This window comes from Myotis myotis, unplaced genomic scaffold (assembly GCF_014108235.1).
Source record: "Myotis myotis isolate mMyoMyo1 unplaced genomic scaffold, mMyoMyo1.p scaffold_m19_p_2, whole genome shotgun sequence".
Classification (NCBI taxonomy): domain Eukaryota; kingdom Metazoa; phylum Chordata; class Mammalia; order Chiroptera; family Vespertilionidae; genus Myotis; species Myotis myotis.
In genome coordinates, this window is record NW_023416324.1 from 169,817,861 (window position 1) to 169,833,967 (window position 16,107).

At 37.4% G+C, this 16,107-nt stretch overlaps 1 protein-coding gene across 2 annotated transcripts in view; it reads right to left on the reverse strand.

The window, feature by feature from the left end:
• Positions 1 to 7,550: 7,550 nt before the first annotated feature.
• TPRG1 (tumor protein p63 regulated 1) overlaps positions 7,551 to 16,107 on the reverse strand; it is a 139,218-nt gene continuing 130,661 nt past the window's right edge. For both annotated transcript variants that reach the window (XM_036350738.1, XM_036350739.1), the window contains one exon: positions 7,551 to 9,511. In XM_036350738.1, coding sequence (XP_036206631.1) covers positions 9,317 to 9,511 — 195 coding nt within the window. In that variant the 3' untranslated portion in view covers positions 7,551 to 9,316. The remainder of the gene's footprint in view (positions 9,512 to 16,107) is intronic.

Sequence of the window (16,107 nt, forward strand, 5' to 3'; positions counted from 1 at the left end):
ATATGCTCGGATTGTGTGCTCAATCCCCATTGGGGGGGGGGGGGGGAATGTGTGTGCAGGAGTCAGCCAAGGAATAATTTCCTCTTATTATTGATGTTTCTATCTCTCTCCCTTCTTCTCTAAAATCAATAAAAATATATTTAAGAAAAATAAAAGTATAAAATATTATTTAAAAAACAAATGTAATCAATAAAGTAGTGAAAATAATAAACACTTAAGGAGGAAAAGGAAGTGGGAAGTACAGTGTATGTGAACTTAGTCTGGTTATTTCATAAACATATGTCGGTAGGTGATATCTGATGATGATAAATCAATACAAACAAATGAAAATATATTTTTCAGAGTTATGAAGGTAACTACCAACAGAACCAGAAACAAAGACTCAAAATAAGCTACCACTAAGTTGGAAATAGAAAGGAGTTAGGAAGCTGTTGGTGTCCACCACAAGCTCTTCTGTATCATTTGATTTTCTTTACCATTTGATAGACTATGGAAGCAAAAATAAACTACTAAACAAGATCACCTTGTTTATCTTTAGTGGCATCAGATAACCTCAGACAAGATTGTTACTACTAAGGATTTTATTTTTAACCATCTTTTTTATTCTACACCTTTATTGTCTAGAAAGATAGCCACTAGACATGTGGCTATATGAAATTACATTAGTTAAAACAAAATTAGATAAAAATTTCAGTTCCTAAGTCTCATCTGCCATATTTCATGGTTATTGGCTACTGTGTTGGGCAGCAAAAGATTATGGAATTTCCCATTATTGCAAAAAGGCATGAACCCTCTAAGGAATCTATACACAGTTGAGGTTTTACCAATCACTCATTACTGGGTGACAACCTGACCTTTGTCTCTATACCAATGATGGTTGCCTCAGCTCATCACTTCTTTCTGACAAACCGCTTCTGGCCAGAGCACCTACCAGGCCATCATGTTCTGATTATTCTAGGTGTGGCCTACACTTCTGCTAACTGAACCCTGTTTTAAAACTGACAAGCTTCTGACTGATGCTCTGGGCATCACTCAACTAGTCTTCTTTATTATTTTCTTTAACCCCAATAAAATGTCATTCCTCACTTTCTGTAACTATGGTACATTCTGAATGTTGCTATGTGTTTTGATGTAACCACAACAAAGTCTGGGGAATAAAAAGCGTTTGGTAAAATCAAAATGCTATTTCTTTCTAAAGTCAGGGAGAAGGCTTAACTTGGTTTGCCACTTTGTAAAACCAGACCACAAAAAGGCAGTGGTTTCACAGAAGTTTAAACATATGCTACAAAATGGGTTGAAATAAAAATGACTATGACATCAGGTTCATAAAATACATTATGGATTGATTGCCTAAAATGTGTAAAGATCTATGTTAGAGGAGAAATTAGAATACCTTCAAAAAGTTTATAGTCAATCAGGGGAGAAAATAGCTTAACAGCTATCTTTAATATAAGTCAAATTGTGGATCCAGTAGAATGACTGGCTTAACATCTATTCCCATCTCGTTCTAGTAAGTCTTTGGTACTGCACCAATTAGAAAAATACTATAATTCTCAGATTTCTTTTTAGCTAGGGTCTGGATGTGTTTAAATTCTAACTTAATCCATGCCTTCTACCCATGAGTGCACAATCTTAGCCAAGTTTCAAGCCTCTTTGCACTTTGCTTTCCTTTGTTTCAATAGAGTTTGTGACAATGACATTAATGTATTCTTCAGAGGTATCTGAGGATTGATTCATTGATATAGTGAATGCAAAGACTGTACCACACTTTCTGGTACCTATAAACCCTCAAAAAAAACTTTGCAATTACTATTAAGAGAAAGAAATGGAATGCTCTTCCAATATCCTGCTTCAGAATAAATAAGGAGGAAGGGGGCAGAATATGTCACATTCATTTTGCTCTTATAGACCTAGCAGATGCAATGTGGCTCTAGACCCAGTAGCTCCTGATACTTAGATTGTAACTTAGGTGTGGTGTTATCCAGGTACCTGCTATGGGGATAACAACTTCCTGATTGTAAAGATCTTTTGGTGGGCCAGTTTTGCAGTGCTGTCCAGGGAATCAGCTCTGGAGTCACAGTCTCAAGCTTGTGCTCCAGCCTTTCTAACAACATCGTAAATACTTCATTCCAAATGTTAAACACTTTCTGTTTAAAATAGTGGAATTCAGCGGTTCTCAACCTGTGGGTCGCGACCCCTTTGGTGGTCGAATGATCCTTTCACAGGGGTCGCCTAAGACCATCCTACATATCAGATATTTACATTACGATTCATAACAGTAGCAACATTACAGTTATGAAGTAGCAACGAAAATAATTTTATGGTTGGGTCACAACATGAGGAACTGTATTTAAAGGGCCAGAAGGTTGAGAACCACTGGTTTATATTATGTGAAACTGAACCCAACCTGACAGAGACAGAATGGAAGAAGTGGCATCATGGCTCTGCAACTAGCGAGCTGAGGTGTCTTCATGAGGTATGTGTGACAGTAACTGGGCCATATCACCACCCAGATCTGCTTTCCTAAAAAAAAAAAAAAAAAAAAAAAAGTAGTCTTGAAGCAGGATGTAGGAATGGCATTCCATTTATTCTGCCTCTTAGCAGGAATTTCCATCACAGTGTCTTTCAGGATAACCATGGAGTAGGTGCCCTCACTCTCCACATTCAGGTAATGCAGCATATCACACAGAATCATTTAAAAATGAAGTTCAAAATTGTTTCCTCAATCCATTGAGTGTAGGGAACTCTCCATGAAACCCCAGGTATGGGCAGCTTAGACTGTATTACTATTTGGTGGCCAATAGTCAAGTGCTCAGTCTCTACTAGAACCCAGTAGAAATCAAAAAAAAAAAAAAAAAAGAAATGTTATCTAACAGAATGGGATATTTTTGCTTAAAATCCTAATGTCTACTCAGTGATTCACCTATAATGGCTGGCCAAATGTTCCATGCAGGACCTCCATTTGCCACAGATACTCCAAGCACCACTGGGTCTGCTGGGTATATAGGATGTAGCCCAAGTGATAAAGCAGCTTGCACAGCAGCCTGAAACTGCTCCAGATCCTTCTCTTGTTCTGTGTCTCACTCAAAATTAGCAATCTTTTGAATCATTTGATCAATGGGTTGAAATAGTCTATGTTGCCTCCAAAATCTAAAGAACCTCATTAGGCATTGTGGCTCTTTCTTCGTAATATAAGAGCAGAAACTTTACAGCTGCCTTAGAAGGTATATCTTGACATGTTCCAGTCCACTGATACACTAGAAAAGTCTCCAGTGTGACTTTTGGTGACACAAGCCCCAGAATTTTGGGGGATACATTTCCATGCTAGTGTCACACAATTGTTAGAATACCTTCTATTTCCTGTTCACATGGTTAAATCAAAATGACATCATCAGTGAAATAGAATTGTGGATCAGAGACTTGGTCCAATTCCCTGTTGACTAGAATATGACATAGGCTTGGAAGGTTGATATAACTCTGAGTATACTACTGGTACCAACAGATAAAAAGCAGTAGAATTAGTTGCTGTAGAAAGTAAGGGGTTCTCTATCTTGGAATGTTTTTGCATAAGCTGAGTCTGCCTTGGCTGTGTTTTGGTGGAGTAGATTCCTGCAATAGGTAGGAGGCTAACCTAGATGTCCTTTAAGGTCCCTTCTAATCTCAATTTAAATGAACCCATGAAGAGTGAGCAGAGAATGTTAAAGGAAAGAAGGAATTCTGCAGCGCATGCAGTAAGCATTAGATGTGAGCAAGAAGGTGGTGACTTAGAGAACTTGACCCCAATATATGTTCCATACATAGTGTAGCATCAGGATCTCTCATATATATCTAAAAACATAAGAGTTAATTAAACTGGACCCATTATGTTATCACCTCAAATTAACTCAGCAGCTATGATATGCTGATTCTGATGATTTGCTTTTCCCTGGGAATGGAGATATTTGTAAAGAGCAGTGGACCAGAAATAAATAGGAAATTGGGGGTTTTAGAATATAATCCCAGTATTGCCAGGTATTCACCATCTGCTCTTTGAACAGTTTATTGCAAATTCTATTTGGCTTCACTAAAAAAGGAGACTTGCAAGATGTTTACTAAGAACATTTTATAATTGAGTATAAAATAGTTCATCAGGTAAAAGATCTGGACTCAGGAGCAACCTCATGTATTTGCTTCTCAGATTTCACAATGGTTGCAGCCCTAAAATGAAATATAATTCACTTTTTTTTTTGGGGGGGGGTCTTGGGTTTTGATACTAAAACAAGGGCTTAGCGAAGGATATCATAATTCCTCTTTGTGGTGACAGAATTGTACTAAGGGGTTGCTGCTACAATTGAGTGGAATAAGATAAGTATTGATCAAGTCTCCGACACTCCTCAGGCCACAAATGGAGTTCTTCCTGAACCTCTGAAGAACTGGTATCTCCAAGGAAATCAGGAGACCTGGCCCCCTACCTGCCTAAGGAGCACGTTGTGGGAGGTGCAGACCAAAGTTGAATTTACACATGAGTGACTAAAGTTTCCTGCCACTAAGCATAAGAAGTCACTCAAGAGCAGCGTCCCTAAACCACAGCTACAGGATGTGGGCACAAGCCCTTGTATAATTGTTGGCCAAGAGCCAATAAGTATTCATCCCTGTGCAAATACTGGGGCTTTTTTTGGTTGTTGCTGTTAACCTTTGAAAACCACAGGCATTAGCCTCTCTCTTTCTTCCCTTTGGCACAGTCACCTTCTTTTCTTCGACTTGGTCTCTTATGTGCAAAGAATTTCTGAGGAGCTTTTAAAGCAAAATTTAATACTTTTGTCCTCCCCTCTCCTGCCCCACAGCATACCAGGCAGAGGTAAACCCTACTTAAAAAAATATCTGCTGGCTGTGTTGGCTTCCGCAGTTTTGTTTGGGCTTTTTGATCAGAGAGGAAATCAGAGAGCTCTATGAGTGACCTTAGCCTTCAAGAAAATTCAGGTAATTTCTGGAAGTTCCCTCTACACAACAGTGATCCATTTTTTCCTCTCACCTCTGAATTAAACCAGCAACTAATATACACTGATTTACACGGCATGCCTTTCTCTGGGAATGGAGATATATGGAAAGAGCAGTAGATCAGGAATAGGAAACTGGAAGCTTTACACTCTAATCTTAGTATTGCCCAAAACTCACCATCTGCTTTTTTAGCAATTTCTTCCCAATTTCTAGGTCTTTACTCTGTGAAGTAAAAGTTTTGGATTAGATGGTTCCTATGCTTCTTTGGCTCCACAGCCCTGAGCACTGGATTCCTTAGTAATGCTTCAGTAAAGGCAATGAGAAAGGGCTCAAGGTAAAATACCCCAAACTCATAAATTGTCTCTTTTTTCTACTTTTGAGGCTGGCCAAATGTGGGAGGTAAGGGATAGTGATTCTTGACCATCCACTTTGTTGTAAATAGCAGAGCATCAGTCAGCCCTTACTCTGTACCCAATGTCCCACATCCTGATGTGGAAATCCAAGCTGAGCCTACTCCAGCATAAGACTATCTATATATATAAAAGCCAAGCGACCAGAATGACTGGAATGGCTGGTCACTATGATGCACACTGCAGCGGCCAACCAGCCCAATTGGGGCCCTGATCGGCCCCTCCCAACCTCCGGTGGCCCCTCCTCCTGGTTGGCCCGGGCCCCCAATCAGCCCCCCCAACCCTGATTGGGGTTAGAGCCAGCCAGTCAACCTCCTGTGTCCCCTCCTGCCCGCCAGCCCAGCCCTGATCAGCCCCCATTGGGGCAGGCGACCAGACCCCAACAGTGCACAAATTCATGCACCTGGCCTCTAGTTTTTAAATAAAAGAGATGGCAGATGGACATTACAGGATCTAAGTAAACAAAAAGAGAAATTTCTAACCATCAGAACTGGCCAAAATGTATTAGAAGACTGTGAGTAAGCTGTCAATAGAGACTTTCTGGGATTTTCTAGTGGGAATTCCTGAATGGGATAAAGATCAGATAAAGAAGGTAGCCAACTACGACATTTGAATGATCATATGCTTCATAATAAATGACTTTTGTAACTAAACCTATTCCCAATTAAACCTATGATGTCCCTTTTGGAAACTTCATTGGGAAAGTCCTGATGATAATCTGAAGGAAAAGCCCAAGTGTCCATTAGGTCCAATGATTTGGGAAGTTTCCTGGGGAGCCCAAGTGAGAACATCAAGTGTCGCCAGAGAAAAAGATGGCCAATGGGTCTACCATGACCAAGAAATCATTCTAAGGGAGAACTGAATTTAATGTTTTTGGATGTTACCCTACTTTCTGCTGCAAAAGTCACATCATTCTGCAGGCAAGTACTTAATGCCTTTTCTTTAATAAAATAACTTACCTCATTCCATTAAGTCCTCATAAGATCTTTATGAAAAAGGCAGAGTTATTATTGCCTCCACTTTGCAGATGAGAAAATTAAACCTTAGGAAAGTTAAAATACTTTTCCAAGGTCTCACCTGACTGATTTAACTCTTTTCAAACAAAAAGGAGTTTAATTATCTAATCAATAGCAACAATGATTTGGAGGATCATAAAAATCGTAGGTTAAAGGATTACATCAATTGTCTCTTCAGCAATCCCTTTCACAATATCCACTTTATCTGTCTCTACTTGAACACATCAAGTGATAGGGGTCTCACTCTTTCTAGGAGCAACCCATTCTATTTTTGGACATTTCTAACTTTAAGAAGTTTATTCTTGTTTTACATTACTATCCAAATTCCTGTATTCTCTCATCCTCTGATCATAGTCCTGCTTCCTAGGCCACATTTAGTATTTTATAGCATATCTCTCGAGAGTCTTTGTGAAATGTGAAGACAGTTCTCCTGTTATCATCTCCGAGTTCTGCATACTGAACAGCTTCAGTGAGATTAAATGCATATTCTATTGTTACAGACTGGATCTCAAGGCTCAGAGACTCTACCTCCTCTCATCTTTTCTGATTTAATTCCATTGACAATGTTACAATGCGTCCTTTAGAAGGTCATTTGGGAACAGTCCAGCTTAGGTTACAAAGAGGACAACTATGCAGAGAGAAGTCAATTGTCAGGCTGATCCTTAAATGGTAACTGAAGAGAAAGGGCTGGACATTTCAGATGCTTCTGCCAACAAATGCCACTATCTTGAGGCAAATGGGGATTTTCAGGCAACAGTGTCATATTAATTTGCCAATTATGAGGACTTCAGAACCACTGCCAAAATAATCCAACGACTTTTCTTTCCACTACTGTTGACAGGACAGCTAAAAATTTCAACATTTCCTTTTACAGTCTGAATAGAAGTCCCCTGCCTTGGGGATTGTAACAATATTTGCTATCATGGTGGGGAAGTGGATGCTGGGAAGGGGGAGAAGAGGGAGGGAAATACTAATGGAAGTAAACAAAGATAAAATGAAATGAGGTTTATTCAAGGCTTGGGTTCTGAATACCTCCATCAAATTGATGTTTGTGAATGTATCAGAGGACAAATCTTAGGAATTGAGGAAGTAAGTTTTTTAAAAACTTAAAAAATAGATACCACTTAAGCAAAACACACACACAAAATATGCCTGAATTTTTTTTATTTGAATTCCTACCAAAGTTTCTCAACTTTGAGTCTTACGACAGGTAAAAAGCTGATTATAATAATGTATCTGGTGTTCAACATTCAAAATGAATTAAAAATAAGGTAAAATTGGAATTTTAAAAAATACAAGAAACTTGAAGAATTGAGAAAAGATAAGATAATCTCTCAAGTTGTTCAAAATGAGACACAAGTCAAGGAAATACGAAGAGGAAATAAAAGGAAAAAGAACAATGGAAACAAAATGAGTTAGGATGCACCTCAAAAACCTTTGGGATCCATAAACATTCCACAGGGACCTCCCTCTAAGACTCCAAAAGAAGGAGGCTAGTGGCATCACCACTTCTACTTTAATCATTGTGGCCCTACTTCTATCTGTTTTTCATATTGGACATCCATTAAAACAGAAGGGCCTGCTATTAAAAAAAAAATGTTTGAACAAAAAACTACAAACAGAAATGAGCCATTGAAAATTCTTGAGCAGAGACTGATATGATCAAATTGTGCTTTATGAATCTGGCAACCAAGAGCAGATTGGATCAGAAGCTAGCCATGAATTGAGGATCCCAATTAAAAGGCTATGACTTGTAAAAAGCAAAACAAAAACAAAAAACAGACTATGGCCATTCTCTAAGTGAGCAGAATTCAAAAATGTGAAAATGTTGATCTAATAATATACCTGTGGGGATGGAAAGGAGAAGTATATGTACAATTTTTAAAGAAAAATGAACAGTCTGACATCTGGGAATTGGGGTATAATGCTAAGTCACATACAGATGTGGTACTTTTATGGCCTGAATGTTTGTGTCTCCCATCCCCCACCCCAAATTTCATATGTTGAAATCTTAAAGCCTGATGTGGGGCCAGTAGGCAGTGATTAGGTCACGAGGGCATATATTAATGCCCTTATAAAAGCAGCACAAGAGGACAGCTTTGCCCCTTTGCCATATATAATGAAGTCTGAAACCTCAGGAGAGTCCCTCAGCTGACCATGCTGGCATCTTAATCTCAGACTTCTAGCCTCCAGAACTGTGACAAATAAATTTCAGTTGTTTATAAGCCATCCAATTTGTGGTATTTTGTTATAGTGGCTCAGACTGACTAAGACAAATACTATATGGGATGTATTTGGCAAGGAGTTTAAAGAAATCAAAGCTCATGGATTTCAAGAATAATGACTGGGTCCCTGAAAATGCCACAGAGAAATCCAGGCATTTGAAGATGTTGAATATGAGAGGCCATTGGAACAGTGATATAGATGATCAGCAGACACAAATGCAAAACTGAATCTTAAAGAAATATAAGGGATGCAAATGTAGATTTGGAAGTCACTCTCATAAGAAGGGTATTTAATATAATAGTGAGTACCCAATGAGAGAGAAGATCAGAATCAGAGGGCTAAAGATCAAGGCCTAGAAAAATGCCTTCATTTAGAGGAGAGAGGAACAGGAACCCAGAGCATCTGCCCTGAGTTTATGATCAGGTATTCACTTGATAACATTATTTAATAGGTTTAGGAGAATTTATTTTCTCATTTTAGGAAACTTGATTATCCTCACATAAGATCTGAAGGGTACCTCTATCGGTATAATCAAGATTTTAGATTTTCTAAGATACTAAATATTTAAAATCATGTACTATTATTTAAAAGTAGTTAATTATTTCAGTCCAAAAATATGGTGGGCTGAACAAGAATCTTCAATAATTATATATCTATGAATGATGTACTTATACATCAAAAAGAATCTCAAAAACCAATACTCCCACGGGCAAGGGAATAGCCAAGTTTGTTGCGGTTTCCAATGAATGACATCAGTCCCATGTAGGTCTCAATCAAAATGGGTTCAGTTAACACCATCAGTCCTTTTCCTCCTCCAGATCCACTGGAACTCTTGAGGGCATTCTGGATAGCTGGAACAAGCTTAGACATGAACCCAGACAGCTGAAGAGGAAAAGAAGGCACAGAGTTAGTGAATGCAGATTAGGTCCAGATGAATCCCTGCCCCAAACAATTCTTACAAAAGTTGACCACTCTTGGGAGCTACAGTGATTCTTACTTCTTAAACAAGAATCATTTCTTAGAATTGTTAATGTTGCTTCTGTTAGTCTTTTAGTAAATTAATCACTAATTTATCACTAAGTAATTAATCACTTAACAAGTTATGTACATAAAATCATCTGCCTTATCTTGTTTATTTTTATTATTCACTAGAGGCTTGATGCACAAATTCATGTACAGGGTCTGGCTGGCCCTGCCCAATCAGGGCCAATTTGGGCTGGGCTGGTCAGAGGGAGGGGCCGTGGGCAGTTTATAGGCTGGCCTTGCCCCCTGGTCGAACTCCTGGTTCAACTCCCAGTTCAACTTCCAGTTGAGGGGACAATTTGTATGTTAGCCTTTTATTATATAGGATAATTTGTGCAACATTAAGAAGTCAGTTTAACCCATGTTTTCTGATAGTCTATTATGAACGAGATACCTGTTGGGTGCTTCTAAAAATGTAAAAACAAAGAAGATATAGTCTCTGCTCTTAAACAAGTGATACAATAATAATCTAAAAAATGGGTTTGGAGGTCACTTCAGCAGTCCAGGCAAGAGATGATTGTGGCTTGGACCAGATAACAGTTAAGAACATGAGAACTGGTTGAATTGGGGATATTCTTCAAGGTAGAGTCATAGTACTTGCTGATATCATTGAATATAGGAGGTGAAGAGAGACTAGAGGAATCAAAGATGACATCTAGCATTTTTGGTCTATCAAATGGTAGTACTATCATTACTGAGTTGGAGAAGCCTGTGAGAGTAGGGGTTGGAGGTGGTGAGTGCTCAAGGATTCTGTTTTAGATGTGTTTTTGAAGTGTTTAACCAGTAAGCCCTTTAGAGATTTACAATAGCCAGCTGGATACTTGAGCCTAAAGCATGAAGAGATATGCAGATGAAAAGTCCATGTCTATAGTTAAAAATTCCATAACAATGATTATAGACCCAGAAGTCAAGAACAATACCCATAAGTGAAGTTAGTAGCCTAAACAAGATAGGATAAAGCGCAGGGGTTAGAAATAAACAAAGTCAATGAACTTCTGTTGGAAAATACGCTCAGCACTGGGGACAATGCAAAGGAGTCTAATAGGTAAACTGAGGGCCCAAGAGTTCTAGAGATTTATCGAATGCCAAATAATTAGAAAGCAGCTGAGAAAGGTCTTGGACTCAGGTCACTTAACTTAAGCCCTAAAGCCCTCTCTCCTATAAAACACTGTTATTAATAGCAATAAAATTCTAATGTTTAGGCAAGAATTTATGTTCCTTATTTTCTAAAGGTAGAGAGAGAAAAAATCAGACTCAATAATTTTCAAACCACATTCCTTAGAACACTGGATTCCATCATTGAGTGGGTGACAATATAGTTTATCATAAAACCAGGATTATTTTGAGAAAAAAGGAAGTTCTCTTATTAATAATGTTGGGATAGAATCCTGAGGGTTTGGGGAGAGGGTGTGGAAGAAAAGAAGCCAAGCAGGTAACCTGCTTAAGTTCCTACAATAGAATCAATTAGACCTGCTCTGTTTTTATTAGTTTTATATATTTGGGGTCTAAGTAAGATTTTATCTTGAAATGTTTTTTGTCTTTTAAGAAAATAGAGTACTAATCTTGCCTAGGAACCTTTAGTTCTGGCTATTCCATCCACAACATCTATAGTGCCCACATTTCTATTCATCATAAAAACCAAGCTTAAATGCTATCTTGCCCACAATGCTTTCCCACATAGTCATGGCAAAAGTTATTTTTTATTCTATTATATTTCACTTATACCTCCACTCAAATATTTCATCCACTTTTCTAAGAACTAGAATAACAAGCATGTATGCCTATCTATACAACTAAACCAAGGTTCTCTACCTTGAGACCATTGTTATTTAGAGCCAGATAACTCTTTGCTTACGGAGAGGATACTCTATTGTAGAAAGTTAGGAAGAATCCTTAGCCTCCACTCACTAGATCCCAATGGCACCCCACCCCAGGTATGACAACCAAAATTGTCTCCACACATTGTCCAATGTCCCCTGGGGGCAAAATCATCTTCTGTTGAGAACCACTTACCTAAAGAAAGTATAGCATGATGCAATGTGAGTATTGAAATCAAATAGTTCTGGTCTTAAGTTATAAATATGGCAATCACTAGCGGTGTTAATTTTTCTAGACCCTCTCTGAAATTTATAGTATCTTTTTTCTATAAAATAAGGCTACTAATAGGATCAAACTCATAATTTGTAAGGATTAAACTAACTGAAATAAAGGGTTTGTATATAAGCTCTTTGTGTGTGTACACACGTGCTCATGCACTTCATGAAGGGTTGGGGAAGTAAAATGCGATGAGGCTAAAATTTGGAATCATATTGCAAAGGGCCATAAAGGAAGTCTACAGCTAATAACCAATAAACATTGTCAATAAATCATTGTCGTCGTCATCATCATCATCATCATCATCATCAAATTATGATTTCCTAAATACCAAGGTACAATTCACCTCAACATTTCCATTGCCAGCACCCTCTGGATAGTCAAGATGCCTTTTTATACATTAAGAAATGTTTGTCAAATGAGATTACTAAGTGCCTCCTCAGTTCTCATCATAAGCTTCATTGCATGAGAATCCTTTGAGGCTCAGAATCTAAGCGCTGTAAAGAAAAAGATGACACTATTTTATACTCAGTGAACTGACAAAGAGCCAGATGCACTTTATTTGTAGTCATTTCTATGAACCCTCTAAAAGGAGGAGGGGCCTGGAAAACAGAACAAGCAGTATATTGAAGGAGAGGCAGATAAAAGGCCAAGTCCCCAAGCTGCCTTTTGAGTGTTTCAAGCACCCGAACTCAATCTGTGTGACAAAAACACAGTGTCATCTGATATGAAAGCCACCAGCCACATACTTTCCTCTAAAAGCTTTTATACACCCACCCCTGCCTCCTTCTTTTATTCCAGTCTCAAAAACATAGGGTCAAATTTTAACAACTCCGATTACATAGGGGCTATGTGTTGGTAGGATAAGGTATAGCAGTGTGTGTGTGTGTGTGTGTGTGTGTGTGTGTGTGTGTGTGTGTGTGTGTGTGTTGGGTGGGGAGTGTTGAATGTTTTTGACTTTACAACTATTATTTACCAGCTTACCAGCTGAGTGACTGGGCACCTGGTTTGCTTCAAGTGCTTTCTGCCAGCAGTCCACTGCCCAGAGTCTCAGTTTTCCTTATTACAACCATCTTTTGCTTCCTGTTTACACTGGGTAAAGAGACGTGGTTTCATGCCTGCACTCCCACATTTCTCAGCTGAGCAGGTTTTCCAAGCCTGCAGGCTATAAGTTTCAGTCTTCCTATGCAGAAAGTGAAGCATGCTAGGATACAGACTAAGTCCATCCAATACCCAACACTGGAAACCACTTGGGAAGTTACACAGCTGGACAAAATGTCTATATCTTTCTTGCACATTTTACTTGGAGCTATCTTTATGGAGACACTGTGACTATGAGTATGACCAGGTATGTAGAGAGAAAAGGAAGATAAGGCAGAAGTTCCTTTCCTAAAAAAGTGAGGTCTGTACACATTCTAATTTGCATACTCATCCTATTTCATTCCTTCAACCTTCCCATCAACACACACCCACTTTAAACTCGAGCTAAAACAAACTACTCTTTGTCCAAGAACATTTCATATACCTTTCTAATTTGCAGCTTCTAACCATGTTCCTTTTACTTAAAATGTCTTCCCCATCTTCTTTGATGCTTAAATCACTCGCCTTGAGATGATATCAAATGTTATGTCACCTGTTAACTTTTGGATTTATCTGTTCCCTCTTCTGGGCTCCTATAAAACCTTGGGAATTTCTCTATGAACAGTCTTAGCACATTCAGTTATAATTTGTTAATTCCTTTTTTTTTTTAACCTTCTCTCTTTCTACTATAAGTATCTGGAGGGCAAAATCTGTTTTGTTCTTATTGGGGCTAAGGATAAAAGTCACATTTAATTGCTAAAATATTGATTCTCTTTCATAATTTCCTTACAAAGAAAGGTAAAGATGTCAGAAAAAGAATAAAAAGAAAATGCAATCACTTTAATTTGGCTGTAAAGCTTCCCTGATCCATTCACTATTATTCACCAGCACTGAGCTCTCACTAGTCACTAGTCTCCACACACTACAAAAACCCAGCCAGGCAATAGTTAAAAGAGGGGAGATAACACTACAAGTTACAAATGTTAAGTTAATCAAACAATGGAGTATAGTTTAGCCTGGTCATAATGTATAATATTATATCATATCATATCATATTATATCATATCATATCAATAAATATGAATACACATACACAGAGTTCCTTCAAATTTAAACACATTTCTCTGCATATTAGCAAGTTGTTTTGGTGTAGAAATATAACTATTTCATTGTAATACCTTGGTCAACTTAATCACTCTAAGTGCCCTCGTTTTTAAAACTGAGATCGCTACCTTTTCACACAGGGTTTTTGTTAGTGAATTACATGAAAATATGCAAACTGTAATCAATAAATATAAAATATATAATTATATAATACTAGAGGCCCAGTGCACGAAATTCGTGCACGGGTAGGGTCCTTAGGTCTGGCTGGTGATCAGGGCTGATCGGGGCCTTCTGACTGCTGGCTGGGGCCTTCCTTCATTCCATACCGCTCCTGGTGGGTCTGCACACATCACAGCGAGCAATTAAACTCCTGGTCTCTTGTTCAAACTCATGCAGGGACAATTTGCATATTAGCTTTTTATGTATATAGATTACATAATATGTTTATATCTTATAATAATGTAATCAATGCCAAAAACTATTATTTCCTATATTCACAACTGTTTTATATGAATAATGCATAGTATCTACACAGATTGGAAAATGTTGGTGAGGTTCTGAAATAAGCAAGAATGTCTGCAAAGAGACCATTTGACCATCATATTTGCCAGATGTAGAATGCTGTAGCGAGATGGATTTTAGAAAATGTATTTTGACATAGTATTGCATAAATGTGATTGAGATTTTTTGATCAGTGAGACTTAGAGATACTTTAAATTGTGTCCATTCATGTTCTTTGCTAGGGTAACTTCCTAACCAAGCATCCCCAAGACTTAGCTTTGACCCAATGCTGAAACCTATGTTACCAGCTCAGCTTTTTCTCCTGAGCTTCAGACCTAAATTTCTAACTGATTGACCATCAACTCTACTCCATGTTCCATGGACATCAAATTCATGTCTTAAAGTGAACCTCCAAACCTACTCTTCTTTTAGATTTCTCCATTTAAATTAATGGAATCACCATCTACTCAGCCAGAAATATTTGAAATCTTCTTCTTCACCTATATATACTGCCAGTTATCTTCTTTCATTGATTCTATATTCTGAACAACTCAAAATGTCTTCATCTTCTTTTCATCCTACTACTTCTACCTTAGTTTAAACACACATACCTATAAGATGAGGCAAAACTAGGTTTATAGTAATGAGTATTCAGAGTTTATTTTTGTATTTATTATTTATTAAATATTGTATTATTTTCCATATGAACAATTATAAACTTACTTTTATCCTACCCCATATTTTTTGAACTATGAGAATTATCATGGCAAATATATAAGATTAAACTCCAGCTCAATTGAATTATTCTGTGTCTAAGAACACTCTTTGTACCTTCATGTGCCTCCACTCCTCTTCATTTGATACAAACTTCTGTTTAAGTCAATCAGTATTCATTTAAAAGGCTTTGTATTTTTATCTGCCTCCTCTATTAAGCAATACATTCTACAAAGGGAAGAATATTATCTCATTGATTTTTGTATCCTTAACAATAATTACAATACCTGTGCTTTGTAGGTGTGAGAAAATAAGTGTTGAATAAAGAGAACCTAGAAGAAAAGATTCTGAGTAAAAATAAATTTGGATTTTTAAAAATATTAAGTTATTCCATTAGAGTGTAAATAAGTTAAAAATTTTGACTGCATATAACTCGGCTCTATATGATTCCCTTTCCTGTGCCATAGTTGTTGTTGTTTTTCATTATTTCAGCTATTTGATTTAGTTAGGCAATTTCCCCCATATTCTTCTACTTTTTACTGTTTCATTCATAAGGAAAATGGAAAAATTAATTTACATTATCCTTTTAATATCTTATGTTATGCCAAAATATTCATATAAAAGGTATTCTATATCCCCAGAATTATCTTTCTCTTATTTATTCTTTTATGTTAAGATAATTAGGTCTTAATCAAAGCCAGTCTTGGAAAATGTCCTAAACATAAATAATATTGTGACATAAAAACCAACAACAAAAGAAAAACTAAGATTCTAAGAACTGGATCAGAATACTCATCATCACACATCCCAGATGGAGATCACTTTTTTTCCTACAGAGTTGGGAGTTGGGTGGTCTTTAAATTAAGAAATGGCTTGACAAAAGAGAGAACCAAACTGTTGCCAGGAATTAAAAAAAAAAAAAAAGAGTTTGGAAGAATAACGAAGAAAAGCCTTAAAAGCAA